This window comes from Callithrix jacchus, chromosome 12, assembly GCF_049354715.1.
Source record: "Callithrix jacchus isolate 240 chromosome 12, calJac240_pri, whole genome shotgun sequence".
NCBI classification, from domain to species: domain Eukaryota; kingdom Metazoa; phylum Chordata; class Mammalia; order Primates; family Cebidae; genus Callithrix; species Callithrix jacchus.
The window spans coordinates 17941686-17957265 of record NC_133513.1 but is presented as its reverse complement, the minus strand read 5'-3'; the positions used below and the strand labels follow the sequence as shown (position 1 = coordinate 17957265).

The 15580-nt window shown below is 45.8% G+C and overlaps 1 protein-coding gene across 13 annotated transcripts in view; it reads left to right on the top strand.

Annotated features, from left to right (window-relative positions):
* Nucleotides 1-15580, top strand: part of CLEC16A (C-type lectin domain containing 16A) — a 229092-nt gene that overhangs the window by 157919 nt on the left and 55593 nt on the right. For all 13 annotated transcript variants that reach the window (XM_035267032.3, XM_078344753.1, XM_035267035.3 and 10 more), the window contains 2 exons: nucleotides 11938-12089; nucleotides 15023-15227. In XM_035267032.3, coding sequence (XP_035122923.2) covers nucleotides 11938-12089; nucleotides 15023-15227 — 357 coding nt within the window. The remainder of the gene's footprint in view (nucleotides 1-11937; nucleotides 12090-15022; nucleotides 15228-15580) is intronic.

Here is a 15580-nt window from a genome sequence, read left to right as displayed (position 1 = left end):
GGGACCTTGCCAAGGGCAGTCCAGGAGCATGGAGGTGGTGTCAGGTCCTCGGCCTCGAGGGAGTTAAACCCTCGGAGCTTACCTGTTGAGAGCTCACATCATTTGACTGTTCCCTTGCCAGAACCAGCCTACATCTCCCATCTTCAGCACCTGGCCCAGGTGGAGGGGGCACCAGGCTGTGAGGCAGTCAAGGGTAGATCTTCTCTCTGGCCTCACCCAGGGGACTGGAATGCCAGGTTTAGATCAGCTTGTTCAGGAGAGTGTGAAGTTCACATGGCCATCTGGCTCCATCCCTTCGCCATCACTCATCAGTTTGTGTCATTGGGGAAGTCACGTGGCCTGTCGCTGTTTCTGTTCACCTCATAGGATCTGGGACCTTGTCAAGTGGAAACTCAGGGCTTGGCATATAAAAGCACTTTATAAAGGTTGGTCTTGGTGCCAGCAGTGGTTGTCATTGATAAAACCACTGGGAACAAAGGGCCTCGATTCGAAACTCAGCCCTCTTTTTTTTTTTTTTTTTTTTGAGATGGAGTCTCACCCTGTCACCCAGGCTGAAGTGCAGTAGTGTGATCACAACTCACTGCAACCTGGAACTCCCAGGCTCAAGAGATCCTCCCACCTCAGCCTGGGACCACAGCCGTGCATCACCAAGCCCAGCTAATTTTTTTTTTTTTCTTTTTTGAGACAGAGTTTTGCTCTTGTTACCCCGGCTGGAGTGCAATGGCGCCATCTTGGCTCACTGCAGCCTCAGCCTCCTGGGTTCAGGCAATTCTCCTACCTCAGCCTCCTGAGTAGCTGGGATTACAGGCAGGCGCCACCATGCCCAGCTAATTTTTTGTATTTTTAGTAGAGACGGGGTTTCACCATGTTGACCAGGATGGTCTTGATCTCTTGACCTTGTGATCCACCCGCCTCGGCCTCCCAGCTAATTTTTTTTTATTATTTGTAAAGACGGAGTCTTGCTACGTTGCCCAGGCTGGTCTTGAACTCCTGGGCCCAAGTGATCCTCCTGCCTTGGGAGGGATTACAGGTACTAGCCACCTCACCCATCCCTGATAATCTTTCAGTACATGGCTTTAGAGAACCAAAGCCTAGAATGGTGCTGCATCCCCAACTCTGGTGAAAACCAGCAGTGCTCAGTGTTTTTGCCCTCCCTGCACCACCCGCAGGCCACTGTAATTCCCCCTCACTAAACCCTGGCACCAGTGCAGACTCTGGAAGAGAAACAAGTTAGGCTGGATGGATGTGTGGAGGGGCCAAGATCACAGCCCCTCACAGGTGGAGCCACGGGCCTTCCGGATCTCCTGTCAGCTCTGCGCCCTGTTCTTGGAATTCCAGGGTAAGCCTACCTGTCCCTTACGGAATCAGTGTTCTCTGTTCCTCAACCCCTTCTGACCTCTGATTAACCACACGTGCTTGAAAGATGTGCTAATGTTTACTGAATTGCTAATTTAAATGCCAGCTGTGGCCTAAAACAGGCTATTGGATTTCAAAGCCTTGGAATTCTGCTGGCCTGGAGATCCCCCTGTAAGGAAAAAGACTTCCATTCTAAATGCATTTGGAGCCACCAATGCCAAGAATTAAATTATGGATTGGCATCCATATTTTATTATGAAAGGATTATTTAAATACAGCAAATATCAGTCAGCCCATCTATTGCTCAGTAATGAGCTACAGCCTGTCAGAGGAGACTGTGGGGGAAGGCTTTAGCCCAGGAGCTGAAAGAACAGTTGGTTGAGAATTCCCTGGCCTCCAAATGGGAGCACCAAAAGACATTAGCTTCCCTCTATCCTGTCCACAAATACTTCAGCACCAGCCATTGCCCAGACCCCCTACAGGGGGTACAGCAGCCAGTGATACCGATCGGAGCTCCTTGTTTTGGGGGCTTACGGTGTGGACAGGGATGCTTCCACATGGTCAAGAAAGGCAGGCACTGGGGTGGGGCTGGAGACTGGGGAAATATAGAGAGGGATTGGGGGAGGGGGACCAACCAGGGATGAGGGATCAGAGGAGGCCTCTCTGCAGAGCCCAGGGGGCCTGTGTATCTTGAATATTCCATGACCTTACAGGAATTCTGAAAAACAGCTGAAAACCATGATTCATTTTCTCCCTCTCAAGAGTCATTTAGTCAAGAGCCTACATTCAGAAAGCATGACTACCCTAGGCAGAAGAGTTCTGACCAGAGAGTCATAGCTCCAGAAATGTCATGGCGCTTCCAAGCAATTTGACTTGTGCTGGGAGAACACTTTGTCCACTTCTAACAACCATAGCTTGCTTCTGTGATGCATGCTGGGCACACCCCCACACCCCTCCCAAATATCCCGGACAGTCCTGCAAGTGGTTAAGTGCTCTTTTTATAAGGCAGAAACCTAAGACTCAGAGAAGGCAGGTGATCTGCCCAGGGTCACACAGCTTAATAACTGGCAGAGCTAGGCTTTCAACCCAGTCTCCACAGCAGCAAAGCCCAATGTTTTTATTAGGCCAAGTTGCCCTGATTCTGCTTTTCATAGTAACAGCATGCTTTTTTTTTTTTCCCATGCTTTTTTCTTTTCTCCTCTTCCTTCCCAGCATCTTAAAATTCTGTTGGGAAATGGTTGTACTAGTTTTCCGGCATTCTGCGTAATACTTGCAGGACCTTTTGAGCTACCCCAAACAGCCAATCCTAAGCTCTTTCTCTAGGCCAGTCTTGTGAGATGCAGCATGTAGCTCCTTAGTGGTACTGAAAGAATTTTAGAATTTTAGATGTGCCTGGATACAGCGCTAAATTAAATCACCATCACAATTATCTATTACTGAGTAACCAATTAAATTAACTTCATGGCTTAAAACAACTATGGCAATTCATTTTGCTTGCAAATGTATAATTTGCCCAGGCTCAATAGGAGTAACTCATCTCTACTCCACATGACATCAGCTGGAGTGGTTGGACTGGGGTCTGGCTGTGGGCCTGGACCTTGGTTTCTCTCTGTGAGTGTCTCTGTGGCTGCTTGGGCTTCCTTGCAACATGGCGGATAGGTTCCAAGAACATTTTTATGACTTTGCCTCAGAAATCACAGAGCACCACTTCCATTGATACTCTTTTGTTCTAGACAATCACTGAGGCCCACTCAGCTTCAAGGAGAAAGGTACACCCCACAACTCGATGGGAGGAGAGTCAAAGTCACACTGTAAAAAGGACATGTAGGTGGGAAATATTGCTGGGGCCATCTTTGGAAAGTATAGTCCATAAGAAAATCCACCCCAGCGCCCCTTTGGTCTATGCTGTTACAACAAGGAGAAGGTCTGATTAAGACTAGTTTGTCTTAGAACCTCTATAACTCAGATTTCCCTTTTTTTAATCAAAAGAGCAGGTATTAGGCTATAATTTAATAAATAGTCTTTTCTCTTTAATCAGTTTTCATGTTTACCTTAATGATTGTAAGTAATTCTGTTTTTCCATTCATGGTAATAACATGAAGTTTTCTTCTTAAATTTATTTTAATAGAATACAAATGCTTTAGAGAGAAAAATTAAGCATAAGCTCTCCTTTGCTGTGGTAAATTTACTCTTGCATGTGCAAATGAAAAAGAGTGTTCCTTTGAATGTCGTAGCAAAGCTTATAAACACTTTGAATATCCTCCAGTTGGAGAACTGTTAAATGATGTAGAGTTAGGGAGAACCGTGAGAGAGAATGCAGCTATGAGAAATCACAAGGAGTGTCTTGGTGCTGATGTGCCGTCAGGAAGTATCAAAAGCACAATGTAGGCAGTGTGGGTGATATGCCACCATTTAAGAAAGGAAAGGTGGGGAAGAACATAGCCCCAAGAGTGCTTGAAAATGTGGTTCATGGGTTACCTCTGCAGAGGGCGATGGGAAACACTTATTGTCCACTGTGAAAACATTTTATGCCTTTTAAAATGGGAAACTAGAGATGTGTTATCTAGTGAAAGTGATTGATAAGTTTACTATTTTCAAATAATATAGAAAGGGTCAGGTGTGGTGGGATTACTCCTGTAATGCCAGCACTTTGGGAGGCCAAGGCAGGAAAACTGCTTGATACCAGGAGTTTGAGACCAGGCTGGACAACATAGCAAGATACTATCTCTACAAAATAATAATATTATTACCTAGGCATGATGGCGCACCTGCAGTCCTAGCTACTTGGAAGACTGAGGCAGGAGGATTGCTTGGGTGTAGGAGTGTGAGGCTGCAGTGAGCTATGATTGCACCATTGCTCTTCAGCCTGGGTAGCAGTGAGACCCTGTCTCAGTCAGTACATACATACATATAACATGCAGCAAATTTTCTCTCCTCCCCAAAGTAAAATAGAAGGTAGTGCCCGGGAGTAGGAGGGCCATGTCACCTTCCCTTGGAACGAGATTTAGTTGGGAGACACGCCATACCTTCAGGGTCCTGGGGACAATGGACATCTGCCATCCTACCTTTTGCCTGTGGGGTCTAGTTCCTCCGCAGAATGGAAGCTTGATCTGCATGGCCTTTCATGGTCCTTAGCCTCCCACTGGGGCCCTGAACTCCTCGAGGTGGGGGCCAAGCCTCATTCTCAGTATAGGTACTTAGTGCCTAGCACAGAGCCTAGCCCCAAGTGGGCACCAGATGGTGCACTTGCACATGTGAGCTGAGCTGGATGCCAGAGCTCCCGAACTCACAAGTCTGATGGTGAGAAGAACTTCAGCTTGGAAACATCCACAGCTATGTCCCAAGGGTGCTATTAGAGAGCTCTTGGCTTTCCAGTGTCACCCAGTTCTAAGTGATTGTCTGTCATCTGCATGATAAGGCTGAGCCCGGCTGGCCAGCAGCTTGGCCTAGTGCTGTTCTCCAACCCTGGCTGGGCCTTATAAAGACCTGATCCCTTTGTGTAAAGCTGTGGAAAGAGACTCACCTATTTATTCAATTTTAAGTGTACAAATAACATACCTATTTTCCCTTTGGATAATCACAGCGGTGTGTAGAAACTAAGATCAGCCTGTAATCCCAGCACTTTGGGAGGCTGATGGGGGACGGTCATTTGAGCCCAGGAGATCAAGACCAGCCTGGGCAACATGGCACAATCCCATCTCTACAAAAAATCAAATATTAGCCGGGTATGGATGGTGCATGCCTTTAGTCCCAGTAACTTGGGAGGCTGTGGTAAGAGGATCACTTGAGCCTGGGAGGCTGAGGCTGCAGTAAGCCACGATCGCACCACTGTACTCCAGCCTGGGTAACAGAGTGAGACCCTGTCTCAAAGGAAAAAAAAATATCTGGAGAGCAAATTCATCCCATGTCATTGCCCCTTGGTTTTACACAGAATGAGTAAACACATTTTAGTAAGACTTTCCCTTCTTGCTGGACATTTGAGTCTTCACAGTCTCTTGGTCCACGCGTGTGAGTGTTTTTCTTGGGAACATACCAATTTCTAGGTCATAGAGTGTGAAAGTTTCAGTTTTAATAAATAATGCTAATTTGCCCTTCAAAATGACTATGCTAATTTATTCTCCCACTGGCAGCTTTTGAGAAATGCCAATTTCTCTGTATAGCCTCATAACACCTGATGTTATCACACATTTTTATTCTTGCCAATCCTGTGGGCAAAAGATGATATTTTGTTTGGATTTGTTTCCTGATTTCCTGTGAGGATGGGCATGTGTGTGTTTATTGGCAGTCCCCATTCCTGGCTGCCCCTTCTCCTCATCTATAAGTGGCCTATGCAGACCCTTCACATTTACTATGGTATCTTTTGCCTCTTAAATTGTACAGATAATTGACCTGCTCACTGTCTTCTGGTAATTTTCTTAATAGAATCCTGAGCCCCCACTTTTTTAGAATTGGAAGTTCGATGGGCAGTGACATCTGGGGATGGTGGATGGATGACCAGGAAGCCTCGTGTCACCTGTCACCTGCACTGGCCTCTGCTTGCTATGGCCACTCCTGAGTGTCAGTCAGGGAGGCTGCCACATGCCACGACAGAGCTGCCTGCCACCAAGTCCTTCCCATGGTACCTTAGCACTCAGCATATTCCTGCTGGCTCCCAAATGCACACATGAAGGCTACAGGCAGAGGCCTCAGAGGGTGGGCCGAGTGGATTCCATTCAGCAGTTGTCTGCTGGATTCCTCCTTAACCCAAGACCCCATGGCAATCCCAAGGGTTCCACAGCCAGTGTGTGGAGAGCCGAGGGCTGGGGCAGGGTACAGGAGTTCCCTAAAACGATACCTGATGGGCCCACAAAGGAGTCACCCCAAACCAACATTTCCTTGGTCTCCCTTGTGGATGGCATTCGCTTGTAATCCGTAGAAGCCACTTCATTTCTCCTTAACTGCCCCACAGCCCCTGAAAAGCGAGAGGCTCCCTCCCTGGGACCCTTTCTGTCTCACTGGTGCGGCCACATTTTACTTTTCTTAAGAAATCTCTCACTGTGTTCTCACAGGGCTTTGATGTCTCAGTTACATTTCTGAAAGCTGTTCCGTTCTGGGGTTTTATCCTTCCTTTTTTGTTCTTTGTGGTGGAGGTGGCAGGTCCGTCTTCCGCTGAAGCCCCTCAGGCAGGCTCTATGAGGGAGTCACACTGCCTGGGACAAACCCCACTGACGCTGACACGTTTGACTGTGTCCGTTTTCCCAGATCAGACTCAGATGAACTTCTTTTGTGAATGTGAAAACAGAAAGTAGTCAAGTTGTCCTGTGTAGAGCGGGAAAAAGGAAAGGAGAGGAGGGGGAAGGAGGACAGAAAGAGAAAGAAAGGAAAGAACATGTTTATTGTTTTTGTTCTATTTTTAAACAGTATTTTTTTAAATATTCACACTGAGGAAATGTTTTAAGTTTTGTTTGTTTCGAAACAGGGCTCAGTCTGTCACCCAGACTGGAATGCAGTGGTGTGATCATGGCTCACTATAGCCTCAACCTCCCTGGGCTAAAGTGATCCTCCCACCTCAGCCTCCTGAGTACCTGGGACTATAGGCACATACCACTATACATAGCTAATTTTTCTACTTTTACCAGAGATGGGGTTTGCCTTGTTGCACAGGCTGGTCTGGAACTCCTGGGCTCAAGTGACCCGCCCATCTCAGCCTTCAGAAGTGCTGGGATTACAGGCATGCGCCACTGCCTCCGGCCTGTTTTAAGTATTGAGTAAAGAAAACAAACCCTACCTACCACAAAGAAAATGTTTATAAGAATGGATATGATGACTTCCATTTCTGAAAATACAGAAGACTATTCACCTAGAGGATCATCCAGTATGAAGCTAAAAATTCAGCATAAGATAAATATGTTATTATACATTTTATGTTACTATTACACATTTTATAATATATTAAAACATACATATTTTATTTTAATTTTTTTTAGAGAAAGAATCTCACTGTGTTGTCCTGGATGAACTCTTGGGCTCAAGTAATCCTCCCACCTCGACTTCCCACAGTGCCAAGATTACAGATATGAGCCACCATGCCAAGCCCTAAAATATATTTTTTTAAAAATATTTTCAAATACCTGGCTGGACTGCTGGGAATGGAAAGAAGATTCTTGCTGTAGATCATAAGAAAATACAAATGGGCCAGACATTATAGCTCATACCTCTAATCACAGCACTTTGGGAGGCCAAGGCAGGCAGATCACTTGAGGCCAGGAGTTTGAGACCAGCCTGGCCAACGTGGTGAAACCCTGTCTCTACTAAAAATGAAAAAATTAGCCAGGCGTGGTGACGCATGCCTATAATCCTAGCTACTAGGGAAGCTGAGTTAGGAGAATCACTTGAGGCACAGGTTGCAGTGAGCTGAGATCGCGCCACTGCATTCCAGTGTGGGCAACAGAGTGAGACTCTGTCTCAAGAAAAAAAAAAAAAGGTATAATACAAAGTGCCAGATTTACTCTGAGGGTACCTGGCTGACCTTGGGGGTTGTATGCTAGAGAGAATAGAGGGAAATTTGAGTCCTGTAAAGACCGAGGGGACCAGCTGGCCAATATCCACACGATAGCAGAATCTCAGACAGGTTACACTGTCAGAGGACTGAACTGAGGCGTCCCTTGCTGGGGTTGCCCGAGGAAGGCAAGATTTACCTACACTTTTAGATCAGGATGAAAACTAAAAAAGGGAGCGGGGAGAAATCCTTGGAGAATGCATGAGCCCAAGTTTGTTATCGTGTGTTTTGGCCAGAACTGATACCATCTGTCTTACCTTTCTCCTCCCAGAATAAAGTTGAGCCAAATATCTGGTTAAAGTGCTGCCAGCAGAACTTACTAGGGTGATGGAAGGATTCCACGACTGGGATGTAGTCATGCATAGCTGTAAATGGCACTAAAACTCAGCACTATCCAAAATAGCAAACTCACGGAGTCACCCCAGGCGCCCATCAATGGTGGGCGGGATGAAGCATTTACACTATGGAATACCACAGCCATAGAACAGAACAAACTCATGTCCTCCGCAGGCAACATAGATGCAGCTGGCAGCACAAGCAAATCAATGCAGGAGGAGAAACCAAACACCACGTGTCCTCACTTATAAGTGACAGCTAAACATTGGGTACTCATGGATGTAAAGATGGGGGTGATAGACGCTGGGACGGCTAAAGGCAGGGGGATGGCAAGGGTTGAATAACTATTGGATACTATGCTCAAGAAAAGAAAAATTACTAAAACTCACATTGTATGCTTAAAATAGGTGAACTTCATGGTATATAAATTATACTTTAATAAAACTGTGAAGAAGCAACAAAATGTGTCCCCTACCCTCTACTTATCAGAGACTTCTGTTCATGTTTTGGCACATTTTCTCTGTACTAGTATTTCCTTGTAGAGAGACTTTTTTCTAAACATGTCAAACTCATGGTAATAACATTTTTATCCTCCTTCATTTAAAATTATAATGTTTTCCGCAGTCATTGCAATTACTTGTAAAATGATTTTTAACTTGGGCTTATTTTATGTGTTTCAAAAGTATGTCTTGAATACTTTCTCATTTTAAGGTAATTTTAAACAGTAGAGTGGGACATAGAACAAAAAGGAAAGTTCTCTCCTTAGTACTTCTCCCACACACAGACTCCCACCCCCAATTCTCACTTCGCACCTCATGGGCAACTACTGTCCACAGTTTGGTTAAACAAGTTTTCACTGGGCATATAATTTTCCATCTGGTGGGAAAGACAGTTATACTCAAATAGTTCTCCTGTTTGAGGACATTTAGGTTGTTTCTGGACTGAGCACTCTCATTTAAGACCTAAGTGGCAGAGGGTCACATACACCGATAGACCTTAGATTTAATGGTCCTGTGTTACTGTGGTGGTTTCCAAGTCAAGGATAGGCATTAAATTAGATTTTGAATTTGAGGATAGCTTTTTTTCTTTCCTTTCCTTTTCTTTTTTTTTTTTTAAAGACAGACTCTCACTCTGTTACCTAGAGCGCAGTGGTACAATCATGGCTCACTGCAACCTCTGTCTCTAGGGCGCAAGTGATCCTCCCTTGTAAGCATCCCAAATATCTGGGAGGCTTATTTTTTTCTGCTTTTTGTAGAGAGAGGGTCTCACTCTGTTGCCCAGGCTGGTCTTGAACTACTGGGCTCAAGCAGTCCTCCCACCTTGGCCTCCCAAAGTGTTGGGATTATAGGCACAACCCACCACACCCAGCTGGGGACAGTTTTCAAGTAAGAGAAGGAACCTAGCATATGCAGAGGACACCTATACGTTAAGACCCGTGCTTTTCCTGCCTTTTCTCATTTAACGCACCAGCCAATTCAAGATAAGGGACGTGATTCTCATTTTACAAATGGGAAAACTGGTTCTGAAGGGCCAAGTGCCGTACACATCCAGTGCACATGCACATCCACAGACAACATCCAGTGCAGGACTTGGCTCTAAATTGTCACACCCTGAGTTGAGGGCTTGGTGATTCTGTAACGGGTCAGGGGACTCTTGCTTTACTGTCTTTACTTAATTTGGTGAACTTGGTTTAACCATCACAACTGTAAACCGCTATTAGTCTATACAGAAGCACTGAAATGTTACTGAGGTTCTTGGTTTAAGTAAGTTCCATTTGTCTATTTTTGACTTTGTTGCCTGTGCTTTTGAGGTCTTAGTCATGCATTCTTTGCATAGACCAATGTCCAGAAAAGTTTTCCCAGGATTTTCTTCTAGGATTGTTATAGTTCTGGGCCTTACATTTAAGTCTTTAATCCATCTTGAGTTGATTTTTGTATACAGTGAGAGACAGGAGTCCAGTTTCACTCTTCTGCATGTAACTATCCAATTTTCCCAGCACCATTTATTGAAAACAGTGTTCTTTCCCCAGTGTGTCTGTTCTTATCAGTTTTGTTGAAGATCACTTAACTGGAAATATGTGGCTGTATTTTGGGTTCTCTATTCTGTTCCATTGGTCTGTGTGTCTGTTTTTGCTGTCTTTTGAGACAGTCTTATTCTGTCACCCAGGCTGAAGTGCTGTGGGATGACGATCTTGGCTCACTGCAACTTCTGCCTCTCGGGTTCAAGTGATTCTTCACCTCAGCCTCCTGAGTAGCTGGGACTACAGGCACATGCCACCATGCTCAGCTAATTTTTATATTTTTTGATAGAGACAGTATTTCACCATGTTGGCCAAGCTGGTCTTATAACTCCTGACCTCAAGTGATCTTCCCGCCTCAGCCTCCCAAAGTGCTGGGATTATAGGCATGCGCCACAGTGCCCAGCCTTTGTGTCTATTTTTATAGCAGTACCATGCTGTTTTGGTTACTACAGCCTTGTAATTTGAAGTCAGTCAGTATGATGCCTCCAGCTTTGCTCTTTTTTGTTTGTTTTGAGACAGGGTCTCTGTCACCCAGGCTAGAGTGCAGTGGCGTGATCCCGTCTCATTGCAGCCTTGAACCCCTCTGGGCTCAAGCCATCTTCCCAGCTGAGCCTCTTGAGTAGCTTAGACCACAGGTATGCACCACTACACTCAGCTGAGTTTTTGTATTTTTTATAGAGATGGGGTTTTGCCATGTTGCCCTGGCTAGTCTCCAACTCCTCAGCTCAAGCAATCCTCCCACCTCAGCCTCCCAAAGTGCTGGAATTACAGGTGTGAACCACTACCTGGCCTAGCTTTGCTCTTTTTGCTCAGGTTTGCTTTGGCTATTTGGGCTCTTTTTTGGCACCCATATGAATTTTAGGATTTTTTTTTCTAGTACAGTGAAAAATGATTTTTTTGATAGGAATTGCGTTGAATCTGTAGATTGCCTTGAGTAGTATGGTCACTTTAATGATATTATTTCTTCTGAGCCATGAGCATAGGATGGTTCTCCATTTGTTTGTGTCATCTTCAGTTTCTTTCTCGGGTTGCTGATTTTGTTGTTGTTGTTTTGTTTTGTTTTGTTTTGTTTTGAGGCAGAGATTTGCTCTTGTTGCCCAGGCTGGAGTACAGTGGCATGACCTCAGCTCACTGCAACCTGTGCCTCCCAGGTTCAGGCAATTCTCCTGTCTCAGCCTCCCGAGTAGGTGGGATTATAGGTGCATGCCAACACACCCAGCTAATTTTTTTGTTTTTTCAGTAGAGACGGGGTTTCATCATGTTGGCCAGTCTGGTCTCGAACTCCTGACCTCAGGTGATCCACCTGCCTTGGCCTCCCAAAGTGCTGGGATTACAGGTCTGAGCCACCACACCCAGCCATGCTAGTTGTTTTTAAGCTACAGTTTGAGCACCCAACATGCAGTACACATTGGACAGATGATTTATGTACCTTAGTCCTAACTAGTAGCAGTTTGGGAGAGTGGGCATTATCTTTATTATCCAGATGAGGGATCTTGAGGTCCAGAGAGGCAAAGAAACTTTCCTGGCGTAACTGGCAGAGAAGACTCAGACCTAGGTCTGTGTGACTCTAGGCCTGGGCTGTGACCACTGAGCTCTGCTCCTGGTGGAATGAGAGTCAACTGTGGTGACTCCATCAGCCTGGGCAGCCAGACTGTGCCTCATCCTCTTCCCACCTTCTTCTTCCCAGATAACAGCGACTTGATCGCGTGCACCGTGATCACCAAGGATGGCGGCATGGTCCAGCGATTCCTGGCTGTGGATATTTACCAGATGAGCTTGGTGGAGCCTGACGTGTCCAGACTTGGCTGGGGAGTGGTCAAGTTTGCAGGCCTTCTGCAGGTAAGATGGCCAGGAGCTCTGGAATCTCTTCTCAGGTGCCCCCCCACTCCACACACACACACTCTATCATCTTTATCATTAATTTCTAGTGATGTACAAAGGTATATGTGAACACATTGTAACCCAAAAAAAGCTAAAATATCACACATATGCACAGATGAAAGTAAAGTCCTCTTTGACCAAAACCCTCAATTCTTACACCTCCCCTCCACAACAGATAATCTTTATTAACAGTGTGACCTTTCCAGATCTGTTTTTCTGCCAAATGCATATATAAATGTAACGATGTGTACTAGTTTTTAAAATGAGATGCATATACTTGAGAGTGTAGATGTGTGTTTTTATGATGCCACTTTGAATGTGTTCTAAACTCTGCTTTTTTCATTTAATATCATTAGTAGTATGTCTTGGAGAGCCAGCTACGTTCATACACACAGACCTGGTATTCTTTTTCACTGCTGTGTGACTATAACAAGCCATAGTTAGCCCATGCCCTGGCGGCTATTTCCAGTTTTCTGTCTTTCCAGAAGGTGCTACCATGAACGGAATCACTCTTACTTCTTTAGGCACTTGGGTGAGATTTCCCTAGGCTGATGCCAAGAAGCTGAGGTGTACTAACTTTAAGTGTTAATAGACACTGCCAAAATACCACTCTAAAATGATGGTCACCACTGGTATTTTTGAGAATTCCCTTCTGCTCAGTGTCTCTCCAGCAGAGCTAGGCTCTGACTTGCCAGGCACCAAATTGGGGCTTGGGTTTGGGGGTTTTTGTTTTGTTTCGTTTTTTGTTTTTAATGTTTGCCAATGTGGGCTGGGAGTGGTGACTCTTGTCTATAATCCCAACACTGGGAGGCTGAGGCAGGCGGATCAGTTGAGGTCAGGAGTTCGAGACCAGCCTGGCTGCTAAAAGTAGAGCTTACCAAAAATACACAAATTAACCAGGCTTCTCTACCAAAAATACACAAATTAACCAGGCTTGGCGGCAGGAGCCTGTAATCCCAGCTACTCAGGAGGCTGAGGCATGAGACTCTCTTGAACTCAGGAGGCAAATGTTGCAGTGAGCTGAGATCGCACCACTGCACTCCAGCCTGGGCAGCAGAGTGAGTCTCAAAAAAAAAAAAAAGTTTGTCCATGTGATGGATGACTAGTATCAGCTCATTGGGTGCATAAAGCAAAGAATCAGAAGAGCTGAAAGCAGACTCCCAGGTCACCCCTCTGCCATACCCCTTGTCCCTGGATGTCCAGCTGACACTTCAGGCTTGAGCTTTGCCCTGCTTCAAGGCAGTTCATTTCTTTGCCAGCCAGCCCTGGGTTCTGGAAGGGCCTTACCGAGGCCCCCAACCTCTGTCTCACCACAGCCTGACCTGCTGTCTGTGTCCCCCTCTCTGTGAGAACCACCCACGTACTTGAAGCAGCTGTTACTGCCTCTTCCCCAACCTCCTCCTCTTCAGGATCTTTCTATTGTAAAAGTGTCTTTTACAAAGTGTGATGTGAGAAACAACTATAGAAAAACCTTTCATTTAAAAAAAGCACTCCATGTAAGACATTGTCCATTAAGTAACTTATGCTTATCTATCTAGGCTTTATCTAGGCTTCTGATTAATTTTCTTTAGAATTTAGTGTCAGGAAAGTGTTTTCCTCCCCTGAAGAATTAATACACGTCTTCCATCAGACAATGAAAGCCACATAAACCTTCTTTTTTTGGCCATCTTCCAATAGCTACTATTTGTCAGCTCTTTACCACGCTCCCTGCTTTAAATGCAGAATACCTCATCTAGTCCTTACTGCCGAGTTTTGATGGGGTGTTATCTCCAGAGAGCCCGTGCCAAGTGTAATGCCTGAGAACCACAACCATCTTCCTCTGTGAGCCTTTTCCAACACTGTCCCCACCTCTTTTAACATTTCGGACTTCTGTGTTCATCCCCTCTCAGGCTTTTATATCAGATCACCTCAAACCTTGATGAGAGCAGGTTCTCTATGAAGAGTCCATTCTGAGGTTTTAGACTGGGTTCGTCTTTATTATATTTTGCTGCATGTTCATTTCTTCTCCACCTTTGAAACACAGCTTCCTTCACATCTCTGCTTGATGGCTTTCCCGATCCCTTTCTCTTTTTTCTTTTCTTTTTTTGAGACAGAGTCTCACTTTGTCAACCAGTCTGGAGTACAGTGGCACGATCTCAGCTCACTGCAACCTCCACCTCCCAGGTTCAAGCAATTCTCCTGTCTTACTCTCCCAAGTAGCTGGGAGTACAGGTGCACGCCACCATGCCTGTTTCTACTTTTAGTAGAGACGGGGTTTCACCATGTTGGCCAGGCTGGTCTCGAACTCCTGGCCTCAAGTGATCCACCCACCTCAGCCTCCCAAAGTGCTGGAGTTACAGGAGTGAGCCACTGCGCCCAGCCCCTGTCCCTTTCTCCGGATTAGCTTTTTTCTTGGGACCAGAAATTTCTCAAAGATGTGCAAATGACTGCCAGTGATGTCCCATTCTTAGAAGAAATAAGGAAGAAATTGATGAGTAGATGAGTGATTATATCTAAGATCATGCCAGATGGTGATAGGAATTTTGGTTCATTATTTCTGGCTCCTCAGAAGTAAGAGTTTGCCTGTTGTGTTATCTGTAGCCTCTTGAAGAAGCCTGTGGTACCCTCTTATTCATGAGCTGACCCAAGTCCTCATGGAAACAGGCACCAGCCACCACCTCTCACATCCTCTCCTTTGGGGTACTCTGAGCCTCCCACACTGTCTTCTCCCACTGGGCCTGGTCTGCCTTGTGCCCATTCTTGACTCTGTTGGACTTGGGAGGCTGATTATCTTAGATCAAAAGCAGAGTTGAATTTGGAGACCTCTTTCTAGATGCCACATGATGCAACAGCTTCCAGCCATCTGCCTCCCAAACCCAGCAAACACCTTTCTTTTGCATCTCACTTTGCAGGACATGCAAGTGACTGGAGTGGAGGATGACAGCCGTGCACTGAACATCACCATCCACAAGCCTGCATCCAGCCCCCATTCCAAGCCCTTCCCCATTCTCCAGGCCACCTTCATCTTCTCTGACCATATCCGCTGCATCATCGCCAAGCAGCGCCTGGCCAAAGGCCGCATCCAGGCAAGGCGCATGAAGATGCAGAGGATAGCTGGTGAGTGGCCAGGCCCTGGTGGAGTGTCCTCTGGGCACTTGGTGGGGCAGGGATGTCCGTGGTTCTCACATAGACCTTGAGAACCCCCACAGCATAGAAGACGACACCTATGATTCGGAAATTGTTTTATATGAGCACGAGGAATGTCCCATTTCCTGGGTGTTTGGTTTCTGGTGAATTTTTAGGGTTTCATGGAAGAGAAGGGGAGCCCTCCCTAGCAGCAGGAGGTCAGGAACAAGTAGACGTCACTGTGGGACCACTCTTCTTGGGAAACAGCCCTTCACACTGAAATTCTCAAGCTTATGCTAACAAATTGCTTTGACATTCCTCTACCACCTCCAGTCCTTGAAACA